The sequence below is a fragment of the Erpetoichthys calabaricus genome, chromosome 12, assembly GCF_900747795.2.
Source record: "Erpetoichthys calabaricus chromosome 12, fErpCal1.3, whole genome shotgun sequence".
Taxonomy (NCBI): Eukaryota; Metazoa; Chordata; class Cladistia; order Polypteriformes; family Polypteridae; genus Erpetoichthys; species Erpetoichthys calabaricus.
Genome location: NC_041405.2, coordinates 147,322,833 through 147,335,650, shown reverse-complemented (window position 1 = coordinate 147,335,650; position 12,818 = coordinate 147,322,833). Strand labels below are relative to the sequence as shown.

The 12,818-nt window shown below is 40.2% G+C and overlaps 1 protein-coding gene across 2 annotated transcripts in view; it reads right to left on the bottom strand.

Moving 5' to 3' along the window:
• Nucleotides 1-2,726: 2,726 nt before the first annotated feature.
• Nucleotides 2,727-12,818, bottom strand: part of LOC114662831 (lipoprotein lipase) — a 52,902-nt gene continuing 42,810 nt past the window's right edge. For both annotated transcript variants that reach the window (XM_028816521.2, XM_028816522.2), the window contains 4 exons: nucleotides 12,434-12,554; nucleotides 8,881-9,102; nucleotides 6,511-6,606; nucleotides 2,727-4,386 (listed from right to left, as the gene is read on the bottom strand). In XM_028816521.2, the coding sequence (XP_028672354.1) occupies nucleotides 4,365-4,386; nucleotides 6,511-6,606; nucleotides 8,881-9,102; nucleotides 12,434-12,554 (461 nt within the window). In that variant the 3' untranslated portion in view covers nucleotides 2,727-4,364. The remainder of the gene's footprint in view (nucleotides 4,387-6,510; nucleotides 6,607-8,880; nucleotides 9,103-12,433; nucleotides 12,555-12,818) is intronic.

Here is a 12,818-nt window from a genome sequence, read left to right as displayed (position 1 = left end):
TGCTCGTGGTGACACTGTGTCAGCAGTCAGATTTGAACGCCCAACCTCAGGATGCCATGGAACAGGAGGTCACAAAGGCAGAAATATTCCATTATAGCCTCGGCTCCTAGATGACATCTTTTTTCTCATCAGTATTTGAAAGCAAGGATTGCAGCCTGAGCCAAAACTGTAGCACGGACAACATACAACAAGCCGGGCACCCCATAGAGAGCAGCCCGAGAGACGTTAAAATGAAGGAATTTTTATTTTCTTTTTAAATTTATGGCCTAATTAATGGGCACAAAGCTGGCACCATGTACGTTTCCCCACACTGACAGTATAAGGTGCACATGAGTTTGGTGCAGAGAGGACTTTATGATTTCAGACACTGGCATCATAGAGACCACTACCAGTTTACATTTACAGTGTACGTGTGGACATGAACTTTATACACATATATACATAAATACAACTTCAAAAGGCTTCAGAACAGCTTAACTATATAAATAAGTGTAATAACTTACAATATGTACACCAATAATTACACTTCATTATATACAAATAAATACTCTATATACACACACGCAGCACAAAATAATTAAACCTGAGACAAGAGGTCCAGTCTGCATGGAAAATGACACTGAAGATCAGCCTGGCTGAGTCAGTAAGGGGTTTCTTTTGCATATTTGATTTAATATTATTTTGGAGAAATGTACTAAAGAGGATTGTTGGGCTCAATAGTCTGTTCTCGTCAAAATTAGTCAAATATTCAAAATACTTTTGGGAGGACTTGAGAAGTCCAGGGAAATAATATGAAAATGTTAGACCTTGGTGAGATGATTCATGCGTTTTGCTTATTTTAGCTTACTTACCGTTTTCATTTTTAATGACATTTTACGTTGTAATGTCATAGATTGTGTGGCACCCAGCTGGGGGTGGTACCCAGCCGGGACGCCCAGGAAGACCGGAGGAGGACTTGTGCCTCCTCCAGACCACAAGGGGGCGACCGCCCTGGTTCCTTTGGGGACCACGGGTACAGAGCTGGGAAGCTCAACCCTGTAGGGGCCTATGGTCACCGCCAGGGGGCGTCCCCATGCCTGGAGAGCCTTGGACCTCAGCACTTCCGCCACACCCGGAAGTGCTGGGGGGGGGGGGGGGAGAAGTGGGGACAACCGTAGTGCTTCCGGGTATGCAGCTGGCACTTCCGCCACACTGGGCAGTGCCGATGGAAGATTGCCGGGCAGCACCTGGAGCACATCCGGGTGCATATAAAAGGGGCCGTCTCCCTTCATGGAATGGCTGGAGTCGGATGGAAGAGGACGAGGTCTGGGAGAGGAAAGAGGCGGCCTGAAGAAAGGAAAGGCAGACTGGGGTTTTGGCCTGGACTGTTGGGGTGATTGGTGCTGTGGCACTGGGTTTGTGCACTTTTTATACTGTGTAAATAAACGTGTGTTGGGAGTTAAAACGATGTCCGTCTGTCTGTGTCCGGGCTATCTACCACAATTGTTAGGTTAAATCCTTAGTTAGACAAGCACAGGTCTTAAATAATTTTTCTAATGCCAAAATCAGAGATCAGAATTCATATAAAATTCAGCAAATCTATTCATCTTCCTATCTATCTATTATATAGTGCCTTTCACATCTATCTATCTATTATATAGCACCTTTCACATCTATCTATCTATCTATCTATCTATCTATCTATCTATCTATCTATCTATCTATCTATCTATCTATCTATCTATCTATCTATCTATTATATAGTGCCTTCCACATCTATCTATCTATTATATAGCACCTTTCACATCTATTTATCTATCTATCTATCTATTATATAGTGCCTTCCACATCTATCTATCTATCTTTTGTAAATGCCAAAGAGGACTGATGGGCTGAAGGGTGATACCTTACTTGGCCAGTAGGCTGTACTGGAAGGACTGGATGGGTGGAGACACAACCTGGCTGAAACATCCTGCAGCTGGTTCATTCTAAGTGCCTTAAGCATGGAAAAGGTGCTATATAACTAAAATTTGTTGTTATTATTATTGTCCTCCCTTGTACAACAGGTGGCAGTGTCCACTCTCAGGACATCCATTTTGGACACCCCCAGGGTTGCATTGGATTTGGTATGCAGAAGTGCAACCCTGCAGAAGGTGCTTTTGGAGAAGGACTATCCTGGTTTCCACATAAGCCAGAGAAGCTTCCAACAAGTTTTACCGTGATACTGGAAGCAATCTCAGGTCCAGCATAAAAGGGAGCCCACTACCTTACCTCGAGTCAGAGGACAAAGCTCATGGAGGATTGGAAGGAGAGCAGATGACTTGAATTTATCTGTGTATTTGGTACTTTGACCGGTCCTATCTGTCCAATAAGGTATTGTGAGTAATAAAAGGGACAAAGTTTGAACCCATCATTGTATTGGGTTTGACTGTATCTGGGGTTTGGTGGCACCCCTACTATTCTATCTATCTATCTATCTATCTATCTATCTATCTATCTATCTATCTATCTATCTATCTATCTATCTATCTATCTATCTATCTATCTATCTATCTATCTATCATATAGTGCCTTTCACATCTCTTTTTATAATATAGTCCCTTTCATATGTATCTATTATATAGCACCTTTCAGATCTATCTGTAATTATTTGATAGTAAATTTCACATTCATCTATCCATCTATTTATCTATATACACATATTATATATGTATATATGTATATGTATATATATATATATATATATATATATATATATATATATATATATATATATATATATATATATATATATATATATAGTTGGCCAACTTCTGTCCGTCCAGCACATCTACTGTTGAAAGCACTCAGTGTTAACATTTGCAATGAGCCACCTGTTGGAATGTGCTTTGCAATGCATACAGCATCCAACCTGCACTTCAGAACGGGTTGTCCACCTGAAGCTAAGCATATTCAGCCCCAGCCCGTACACAGATGGGAGATCATCTATGAAAAAGCTTGGGTGGCTACTGGAAGAGGTGTTGGTGAGATCGTGTGGTCTGTGTGTGGATCCCAATGCGCCAGTGGTGTGACATGGACAAAGTGCTGTAAATAGAGTGCTGTAACTTTGGGCGAGACGTAAAACGGAGGTCCTGATTCTCTGCGGCCATATAAAGATCCCTAGGCATCTTTTAAAAAGAGTAGAGTATACCCCAATGTCCTGGCTAAATTGCCCATCATGCCTCATTCATTCTGGCCCCCTAATCACTCCGTGTTTTTAATTGGCTAACTATCTCTGTCATCCTTTCACCGCTTAATAGCTAATGTGTGTTGAGCGTGTGCGCTGGCGCAAAAATGGCTGCAATCGCATCATCCAGATGGGTGCTACACATTGGTGACGATTGAAGTGGCTCCCAACTCTCTATGTACAGCTCCTTGAGCAGTGAGAAAATCACTGCACAAATGTAATTTATTATTATTAATTATAATAAAATGCATTTCATCTCTCATTTCAATAGATGAAGCATCATAAACATTAGAACTGCTGTTGAGAATTTGGCACCGAATGCCATATAACTGTGGCAGCAGACAAACTGGCACAATTGCTTAACATGCTGATGTCTAAATATGACTGCTCTATAGACGGACGCCACCTACGAGTTCTTGTAAAACGTCTTCGGGGCTGTAGTGCCAAATACGAGCACATTCATGGGTAACAGATGGAAATGGTGTATAGTCAAAGATGAGACGCTTTCTTGTGGATGTCATTATGTTTTGCTTGGCGATTTCAGGTACCACGCGGCCAACAGCCTGTGTCGTCTCTAGAAACAATATGGCAGTACGATATCGGCACAGAAATTGCCTATTAAAATTATTCAACAAAAAATAAAATGAAATATTACATTCCCAGGATCTTGAGGTCCTAAGATTGAAATAAAGAAAATTCCGCCTTGAATCTACAGTCAGAGTTTTAAACTCAATAACAAATTCCATAACTGATCTCCCTACAGGGGTTTAAACTTCTTGTCAGAGCTTCCAAAACTACTTTAGAATTAAAGAATTCGGAACACCATCAGTCTACTATCAACAGGGAGATTATAAAAGGAAATTTCACAGAAAAATACTAGATACTAATTGAGAAATGATGCTGGTACAGCGATTCTCTACCAACTCCCACACTTCATTCAATGTCAATCTGGCATTTCTGACTCCACTTGAAAGGACATTTGCTGATTGGTCTCCAGTTTGTACCCCACTTTTCATGCCCACTGGACCACTGCTACTTGGTGCAAATATTCTTTCTTTACTACAGTATATTTACACAAACAAATATGAACATATTTTTCCAGATATTTACAGGACAATTCACATGAAAACACTCCTCGATAGCAGCTCACAGTTGACGCTCAGTGTGTTTTGGTTGCAGGTCTGCAAAAAAGATAAAGTCAGGTTGTTAAGCATTGAGCATTACACCACTTTCACTAAACACCGAGAGCAAATGTTCTTCAGCTATCATCATTATGCTCCTGCGCATTGACAAATTCAGAAATGGGGATGAAGTTCACCCTAGCAGCATTAGGAACAAGAAGGAAATCACTCATACAAACTCATCCAAATCAGAATCATCAGTGAACCAGACTTGTATGTCTTGGGGTAGTGACACGAAAACCAAAAGTGCACACATGGAGAGAACATGCAAAAGCCACACAGGGTGTGTGAGATCCAAATCTAGGACACTGGATCATCTCCAAAAACTTAGTGACCGTTCAGGAAGAGAATGACTGAAGGAGGCCACCAAGAGACCTATGAGAATTCTGATGGAGTTCCAACCTTGGTGGCCTCCTTCACTTGCCTTCTTTTACCATCACTCGGTTTCTGCACACGGTCTGCTCTACCAGATTTACACCCTTCCATACTCTTTCCATTTCTTCACGATTGAAATAACCAGATATTTAGTGATTTAGATATTTTCTTGTCTCTATCCCCTAATTTTTCTTTTTCACTAAATTGTTTGGTGTCAGGTTGTTAAGCATTGTGTATTACTCCATTTTCACTAAACTCTGAGTGATAGTTCTTTAACTATCATCATTATGGATGGAGCCCTCCTTAGAAGCAATGAGCACAAGATGGAAATCACTCACACACACTTGATCAATGCAGAATCATCAGTGAAACAGACGTGTATGTCTTGGGGTTGTGAGAAGAAAACCAGAGCACAGACATGAGGAGATTGATCTCTCTCTCTATCAATCCCGCCTACTATACTAAATTTAAAATCTATCATATAGTGCCTGTCACTTCTATCTATCAATCCTGCCTACTATACTAAAATTAAAATCAATCTATGATATAGTGCCTTTCACATCTATCTATCCTGCCTACTATACTAAAATTAAAATCTATCTATTATATACTGCCTGTCACTTCTATCTATTTATCTATCTATACTAAAATTAAAATCTATCTATCGATCCTGCCTACTATACTAAAATTAAAATCTATGATATAGTGCCTTTCACATCTATCTATCCTGCCAACTATACTAAAATTAAAATTGATCATATACTGCCTGTCACTTCTATCTATCTATCTATCTATCTATCTATCTATCTATCTATCTATCTATCTATCTATCTATCTATCTATCTATCTATCTATCTATACTAAAATTAAAATCTATCTATCGATCCTGCCTACTATACTAAAATTAAAATCTATGATATAGTGCCTTTCACATCTATCTATCCTGCCAACTATACTAAAATTAAAATCGATCATATATTGCTTGTCACATCTATCTATCTATCTATCTATCTATCTATCTATCTATCTATCTATCTATCTATCTATCTATCTATCTATCTATCTATCTATCTATCCTAAAATTAAAATCGATCATATACTGCCGGTCACATCTATCTATCTATCTATCTATCTATCTATCTATCTATCTATCTATCTATCTATCTATCTATCTATCTATCTATCTATCTATCTATCTATCTATCTATCTATCGATCCTCCTCCCATTTCTTCATAATTGATTTAATTAGATATTCAGTGATTTCTTCTTGTCTCCATCCACTGACTTGACCTTTTCATGGAGTTGCTCAGCATGTTCTTCTGTCTTCATTGTGTAGGCCAACCCACCATACTGACTCACCACAACTTGTCCCTTCCACGCTGAGGTGCATTTATACTACAATCAAGGTAAAACCCAGACTGGTGACCCCCACTGAACTAATTTTGGGACTTCTAAAGCCAATGGCTGCAGCAGAGATGGCATAGGGGGTGAATACTTCTGCTATCAGTTATTGTGTGTTTTATATTTGTCAATAATTAGGCCAGTTTGCAGATATCTGCCTTCATTTTTATATAAAACAATCTTTTTCTGTCGATCACTTTCAAAAAACCCAAATTAGATCCACTGAAAGTTTTCTAACAATGAAATGTGAAAACTTCTCGGGGGGGTGAAGACTTTTTATAGGCACTATATATAAAATAAGGCCTGCCTGACTGAATGAAAAACTAGTCAAGTCAAATCTGCAGTACCTGTTTGGTTGTCTCTTCCATCCTTCTTGGCACCTGACAAAGGTGAGTGCTTGGTCTAACATAAATTCAGGTGAGTCTTTGGAGCAGAACACCATCCTAAATAAAATGAAAGCATTTCCATTACCAACTGGTACTCCACTACATCATCAATATGACCACATGGTTAGAAAAAGCGATGGACATCTGGAAGGCAGAAAGAAAAATACAGCAGAAGGAGGCCATGCAAAGCACTAAAATGAATACAAGCCTCGGAGATAAAATGAGAGTAATAAGAAGTTGAATATTGTGACCTCGTTAGTCATGCCAAGTCACCCATATGAACTGCTGATGGTGCTGGTGACATCCCCTTGTTGCATTAAACACCTTTTGTGGTCATATTTTAGTGTACTTGAGTTTTTTCCCTGACATGCATATTCTGGTTTATTGTTTATTTAGCCTCCTTCTGAAAGAGTTCAATTTGATTTCCACTTAGATTTTCTCATTTATGCGACACTGTCAGGATACGTCACATGACAGCATTAGTCGCACTTGTGATGACATGGAAGCCACATTACAAATTTGCTACGGCTTTACTACCTGCTGTCCCTTTGGTGGGCATTCTATGAATTGGTTCACTTTATCGTAGTTAGCTTTTTATTCAATTAGGCCCCAGCCAGCGCTAGGATTGTTTTCTGGTTTTTCCGACATCATTTTGCCTTCGATTAACGGATGCCTTTTTAGTTTTGATCCCTGGGTTCTGACCCTTCGCTATTCCCGACTCCTCTATTCAGGCATCTCCTGGTTTTATTGAATTTTCACAATAAGCCTTAGGCACTACACGTGTTGCTTTTTTTTTTTAAGTGTTTTATTGAATATCTTAAATCTAATAACATTCCATATAAGTAAGCCAAATTTTATAAAACTAAGTTCACATCAAATCAACCCCAATCCATGAAAAAGAGAGCAAGGCCAACAGAGCATAACTTAATAGAGGAAAAATAAGTAAATAATTACATACATACACACATACATACATAAATAAATAAATAACTAAAATGAATTAAAATAAATAAGGGAAGAAAATCCACTTCCTCAATTTAAATGTTTATTCTATAATGTTATTGATCCGATCCTGCCAGGTTTTTAAAAAGTTCTGCACAGATCCTCTAAATGAGAATTTATTTTTTTCCAGTTTCAAACAGAATATAACATCAGGTACCCACTGACTTAGAATAAGAGAGTTAAGATTCTTCTAATTGAGCAAGATAAGTCTACGTGCTAATAGTGAGGTAAAGGCCATTCCAGTTTGTTTGTCCTTCTCCACTTTAAGCCCCTCTGTAAGCCCACCAAACACAGCTGTTAGTGGATTAGGAGGGATTGTGACACTAAGGTTGTCTGAAAGGCATTTAAAGATGTTGGTCCAGAAAGATGATAATTTGGTGCAGGCCCAAAACATGTGGCCCAGTGAGGCTGGAGCTCGATTGCAACGTTCACAGTTTGAATCTTGCCCTTGAAACATTTTGAACAATTTTAAACGAGTTAAATGTGCTTGATAAAAGATTTGAAGTTAAATGATTGAATGCTTTGCACATATGGAGCTCGAGTTAATTCTGTGCATTGCTACCTTACACTCCTTTTCCCACAGTTCTCTGGGAGGGACTTTAAAATGTTTTTATATATTACAGAAATGCTGTCTGAGTCCTCAAGACTGATCAATATTTTAATAGAAGTGGGTGGGAGGTGAGGAAAATTGAGCAGGTTCTGTTTAACAAAGTTTCTAATTTGAAGGTAGTGGAAGAAATGTGTTTCTGGGAAGTTTAATTTGGAGTGTAATTCTTCATAGGATTTGTCTGTGTATCGATCTCTAAGCAATTTAATCCCAAATGTTTTCCACATATTAAAGTCTGCATATGTTTGCGAGGGTTGAAAAAGGTGGTTCTCGTGCAGAGGTGCCACAGATAAAAGCCTCTCTATCTTAAAATACTTCCTACATTGGTTCCATATTCTGAGTGAATGGAGCACACTTGAGTTGTTAGTATATTGGTGATAACTCACATTTATTGGGGTGCAAAGCAAATGTTTCTTAATACCTCCAATACTCTTCTGCCAGTGGAAGGAACAACGATGATTGAGTACTGGGAATGTCAACAGATTGGGTAAAGGAGCTAAAACACTAAAACTAAGCTACAGTAAACCATTATAAATAGGTTTTATGGTGGAGAAGCCTCCCATCTAAATGAAACCCCATTGAAAACGGTGTCAAATGAGGTTAAGATGGGAATCATTTTGGACAACGTTACCGCCACTTTAAATAACGCTATAAATGTTAGATTTTGGATTACTACAAGCAGATCATTACACCACTAACACACTTTCTAAGGTTGTACTGACCTCGTCTGAGCTTCTCCAGACTTGACGCGGATTCTGTGGATGGGTACACTGCTGTCTGGCACCTTCTCTCCTGACCACCACGTGGAGAACATCTTGAGCAGTGACAGACTGGACCAGCTGGCAGACTCCTCCCACCGAAACTGGATCATGAGCAGCTCACCAAGGTCCACTTCTGTGACCAGGAGGAAGGAGTGCGTCTTGTTGGGGTTGATCTTTTCTTTGCTAGGTGGAAGGAGAATAAACCATCTTAGTAGAGCAAAGGGCCATTGGAATTGGAATGGGAGGTCAGAGGGTATGAGAGGGATGCGAGGAATAAATCCAGTCTCCCCTGAGCCAGTTCCAGTGAAGACAGTTGCCTCAATGAGGTTCTTGTGCAGAGATTTGATCTGAAGCCTGGTGCCATTTTGGTGGTTGTAAGTTTGTAAGTTTGTAGTAAAGCGGTGGAGTAAACGAAAAGGCAGGAGGATGTGAAACAAGGCCAACAATAACGGGCTTGAAGATGGGAGCAGTGAGCACGACGAACAGCTGAGGAAAGTAAGGAACCGAGTGAGGAGGCACATGAGCACGGAATGTTGTTAATGTAGATAGACAGGGAGCCAACCACGTGGTAGATGCACTGACAGCGGCTGTGCGGAAAAAGGAATTGGGGACCGGGGGCGGCCCTTGTGCGTCTCTGCCGTGTAATAAATTGTCTGTTAATGGAAATAAGGAATGAAACCATCAAAAGGAGAGGTCAGTTCCAAAAGTTCCTTACGGCATAATGGTGAGAACCGCCAAAAAGAAGACGTTAGTTTTGAAGGTTCGTTACGGGCCATGGCGTGAATTGAAACATACTTAACATTTGTAAAAACAGTGTAAAGGATAAGCATGAGAAATTTGGGCTTCTTATGTATATTGGAAGTCGCAGAAATAGTGAGGAGGGGTTTCCCCTGTCTATATATAGAGTTTAGGGGGTACACCCATTTCCCTCTCTTGGGTGTTGCAATAGGACATGAAACATACCTAACTTTTGTAAGTACACTGCAAGGAATGAGCACGCAAAATTTCAGCTTCTCACCTATATGGAAAGTGGAAGGATCAGTGATGAGTCAGTGAGGGCTTTGCCTTTTATATGTATAGATCATGGTTGCACCTGCTCTTTATCGGGTTGGGAACTTCTGCTAATATATATAATATAATATAATATAATATAATATAATATAATATAATATAATATAATATAATATAATATAATATGGGGCGGCACGGTGGCACAGTGGGTAGCGCTGCTGCCTCGCAGTTAGGAGACTTGGGTTCGCTTCCCGGGTCCTCCCTGTGTGGAGTTTGCATGTTCTCCCCGGGTCTGTGTGGGTTTCCTCCCACAGTCCAAAGACATGCAGATTAGGTATATTGGCGATTCTAAATTGTCCCTAATGTGTGTGTGTGTGCGTGCACTGCGGTGGGCTGGCGTCCTGCCCGGGGTTTGTTTCCTGCCTTGCGCCCTGTGTTGGCTGGGATTGGATCCAGCAGACCCCCATGACTCTGTAGTTAGGATATAGCAGGTTGGATAATGGATGGATAATATAATATCTATATACAGTATATAAAATTCTTTTCACGTTTGAAACGGAAATTACATATCACCATGCAATATTGAAATTACGTATGACCACAGAACATATTATAATACAGGAACTAATCACTTCATTTGTGAATTTTTATATCGTCTTTATGAATTGCTATTATTTTTGTGAGAGTTATTTTACTGATATTGAAAAGAAGTAAACACAAACACGCTGATCTATCCCATAGAAGTGCGCTTGCGTCACCCGCTCCCAGCCCTCCTCTCTGGACTACAGCACTGAGCCGTCCGCACGTTCTAACAGAGAAGTTTTATTTATTCGTCCACGTGACTGTCACGGAAACTACCAGATTGTAACTTTTTTTTAGTTGGCAGTACTTGATAGTAGAAGAGATGAGGAACACAGCTTTGCATCTTTCTACTTTTTAACTGCGCCGAGCTGTAAACAATGTGAAGACGAGACCGCCATCAGCGGCGAGGGGTCGTGAGAACAAAGTGGACGCTGGGAGGCGCGGAATGTTGGGCTGCTCCGCCGGGTCAAGAGCTTCGCAGTTTCGGGCAGCATCCTCTCTTCTCACACTGTTTGTGACACTTCAAGTGCGCCGTCAGCTCCTGGGAGAGTCGAAATCTTTGTGAATGAGTGTAATCGGCGCCGTCGAAACAGGACTCTGTTTGTAAATTGCCCTGCACGACTCCTTACTGTCCCTTAAGGTGAGTTCGGGTCACTAAAACCCTGCAACATTCAAGGTTGCTTTTGTGATCAATTATTTTAAGAAGATGGTGAGTTTACATCTAAGAAGATGTACAGACCTCTTCATGTAGTGTTGGACTTGGGAATTGTTTGGACCTTCTGCCCATTAAGCACGGAAGGGCAGCGTCCACATTTATCAGAATAATTTTTCTCTTAAATCACAGGCACATAGTGCAAGGTTGTCAGGCAGAAATTTGGACGATCACATAGAAAATGTAATTTCTATACCACAGCGGTCATGTAGCGCCTTTCACAAGGGATCTACTACTGAGAGATGATCCAAATACATTTTACCTGCTGTTAGTACTACTTACCTGTTGTGTTATAGCGCCTTTAAAATGTAGTTTACCCCAAACCACTCCAGTAGTGCTGAATGTATCTTTACTTCTTAAATGTTAATGTTTTACTGTTTAATAACTTATAGACTACATTTGATTTTTTCCCTTGTACTCAGTGAGCGAAGCCACTGGGTAATCAGCTAGTAATATAATATAATATAATATAATATAATATAATATAATATAATATAATATCATATCATATCATATCATATCATATCATATCATATCATATCATATCATATCATATCATATCATATCATATCATATCATATCATATCATATCATATCATATTATATTTGGGGGTGGCATGGTTGCGCAGTAGTAGTTTTGCTCCCTCGCAGTAAGTAGACTAGGCTTCTTGTCCCGGGTCCTCCCTGTGTGGAGTTTGCATGTTTCCCCCATGTCTGTGTTGGGTTCCTCCCACAGTCCCACAGCATGCAGGTTAGGTGGATTGGTGGCACTAAATTGGTCCAAGTGTGTGTGTGTTTGTGTGTGTGTGTGTTCTTCCTGTAATGCAGTGGCACCCTGTCCAGTTGTTGTTCCTGCCTTGCACCCTGTGCTTACTAGGATGGGATTCAGGCCTCAATGACCTTACTCAGGATTAAGTGGGTTATAATATACTGTAATCCACTTAATCCAATTTAGGATCATGGAAGGGCCAGAAACTATCCAAGATTTTTTAATGGAAGATTATATAACATTACAGTATTGGCATATAATAAATAGGCTGCAGTGTCCATGACCTTTCTTATAATACAATAGAATCACAGAACATTCTCAGTCTAAATCAGAATCATAAGAAGGCCATCCTGACTTAAGGTCAAGTCTGAGACTGGTCGTGATTCAGGGACACGGACTCAAAAGTGAAGCCAAAAGTGAAGCCACCAGTGTGGCCTTACATGTTCAATTTCAGGTTTTCCGCATCTCCTTTGGTGCCATAGAGGGAGACGGTCAGCGTGGGGTCCACTTCTGCATGGTCTGATGTGTTGGAGAACTGGATCTTCAGCTGGTAGTGGTAAACTGAAAACAAAGACCAGAGAAACAGATTAACTGTGGTTGCTCATCTGAGTAAATCTACTGTAGTACTATCTGGCAAACCACTGTACTTCTCTCAGCTCTTCACCACCTGATACCTAATGTGCGGAGAGCGTTCTGACGCAAGAATAGCTGCCATCATATCATTCAGGTGGATGTTACGGTGGTGGTTGAAGTCGCTTCCCACTGTTTATGTAAAGTGGATTGAGTAGGTTAGAGAAGGGCCCTATGGGCAAGAGTCAACCTGTG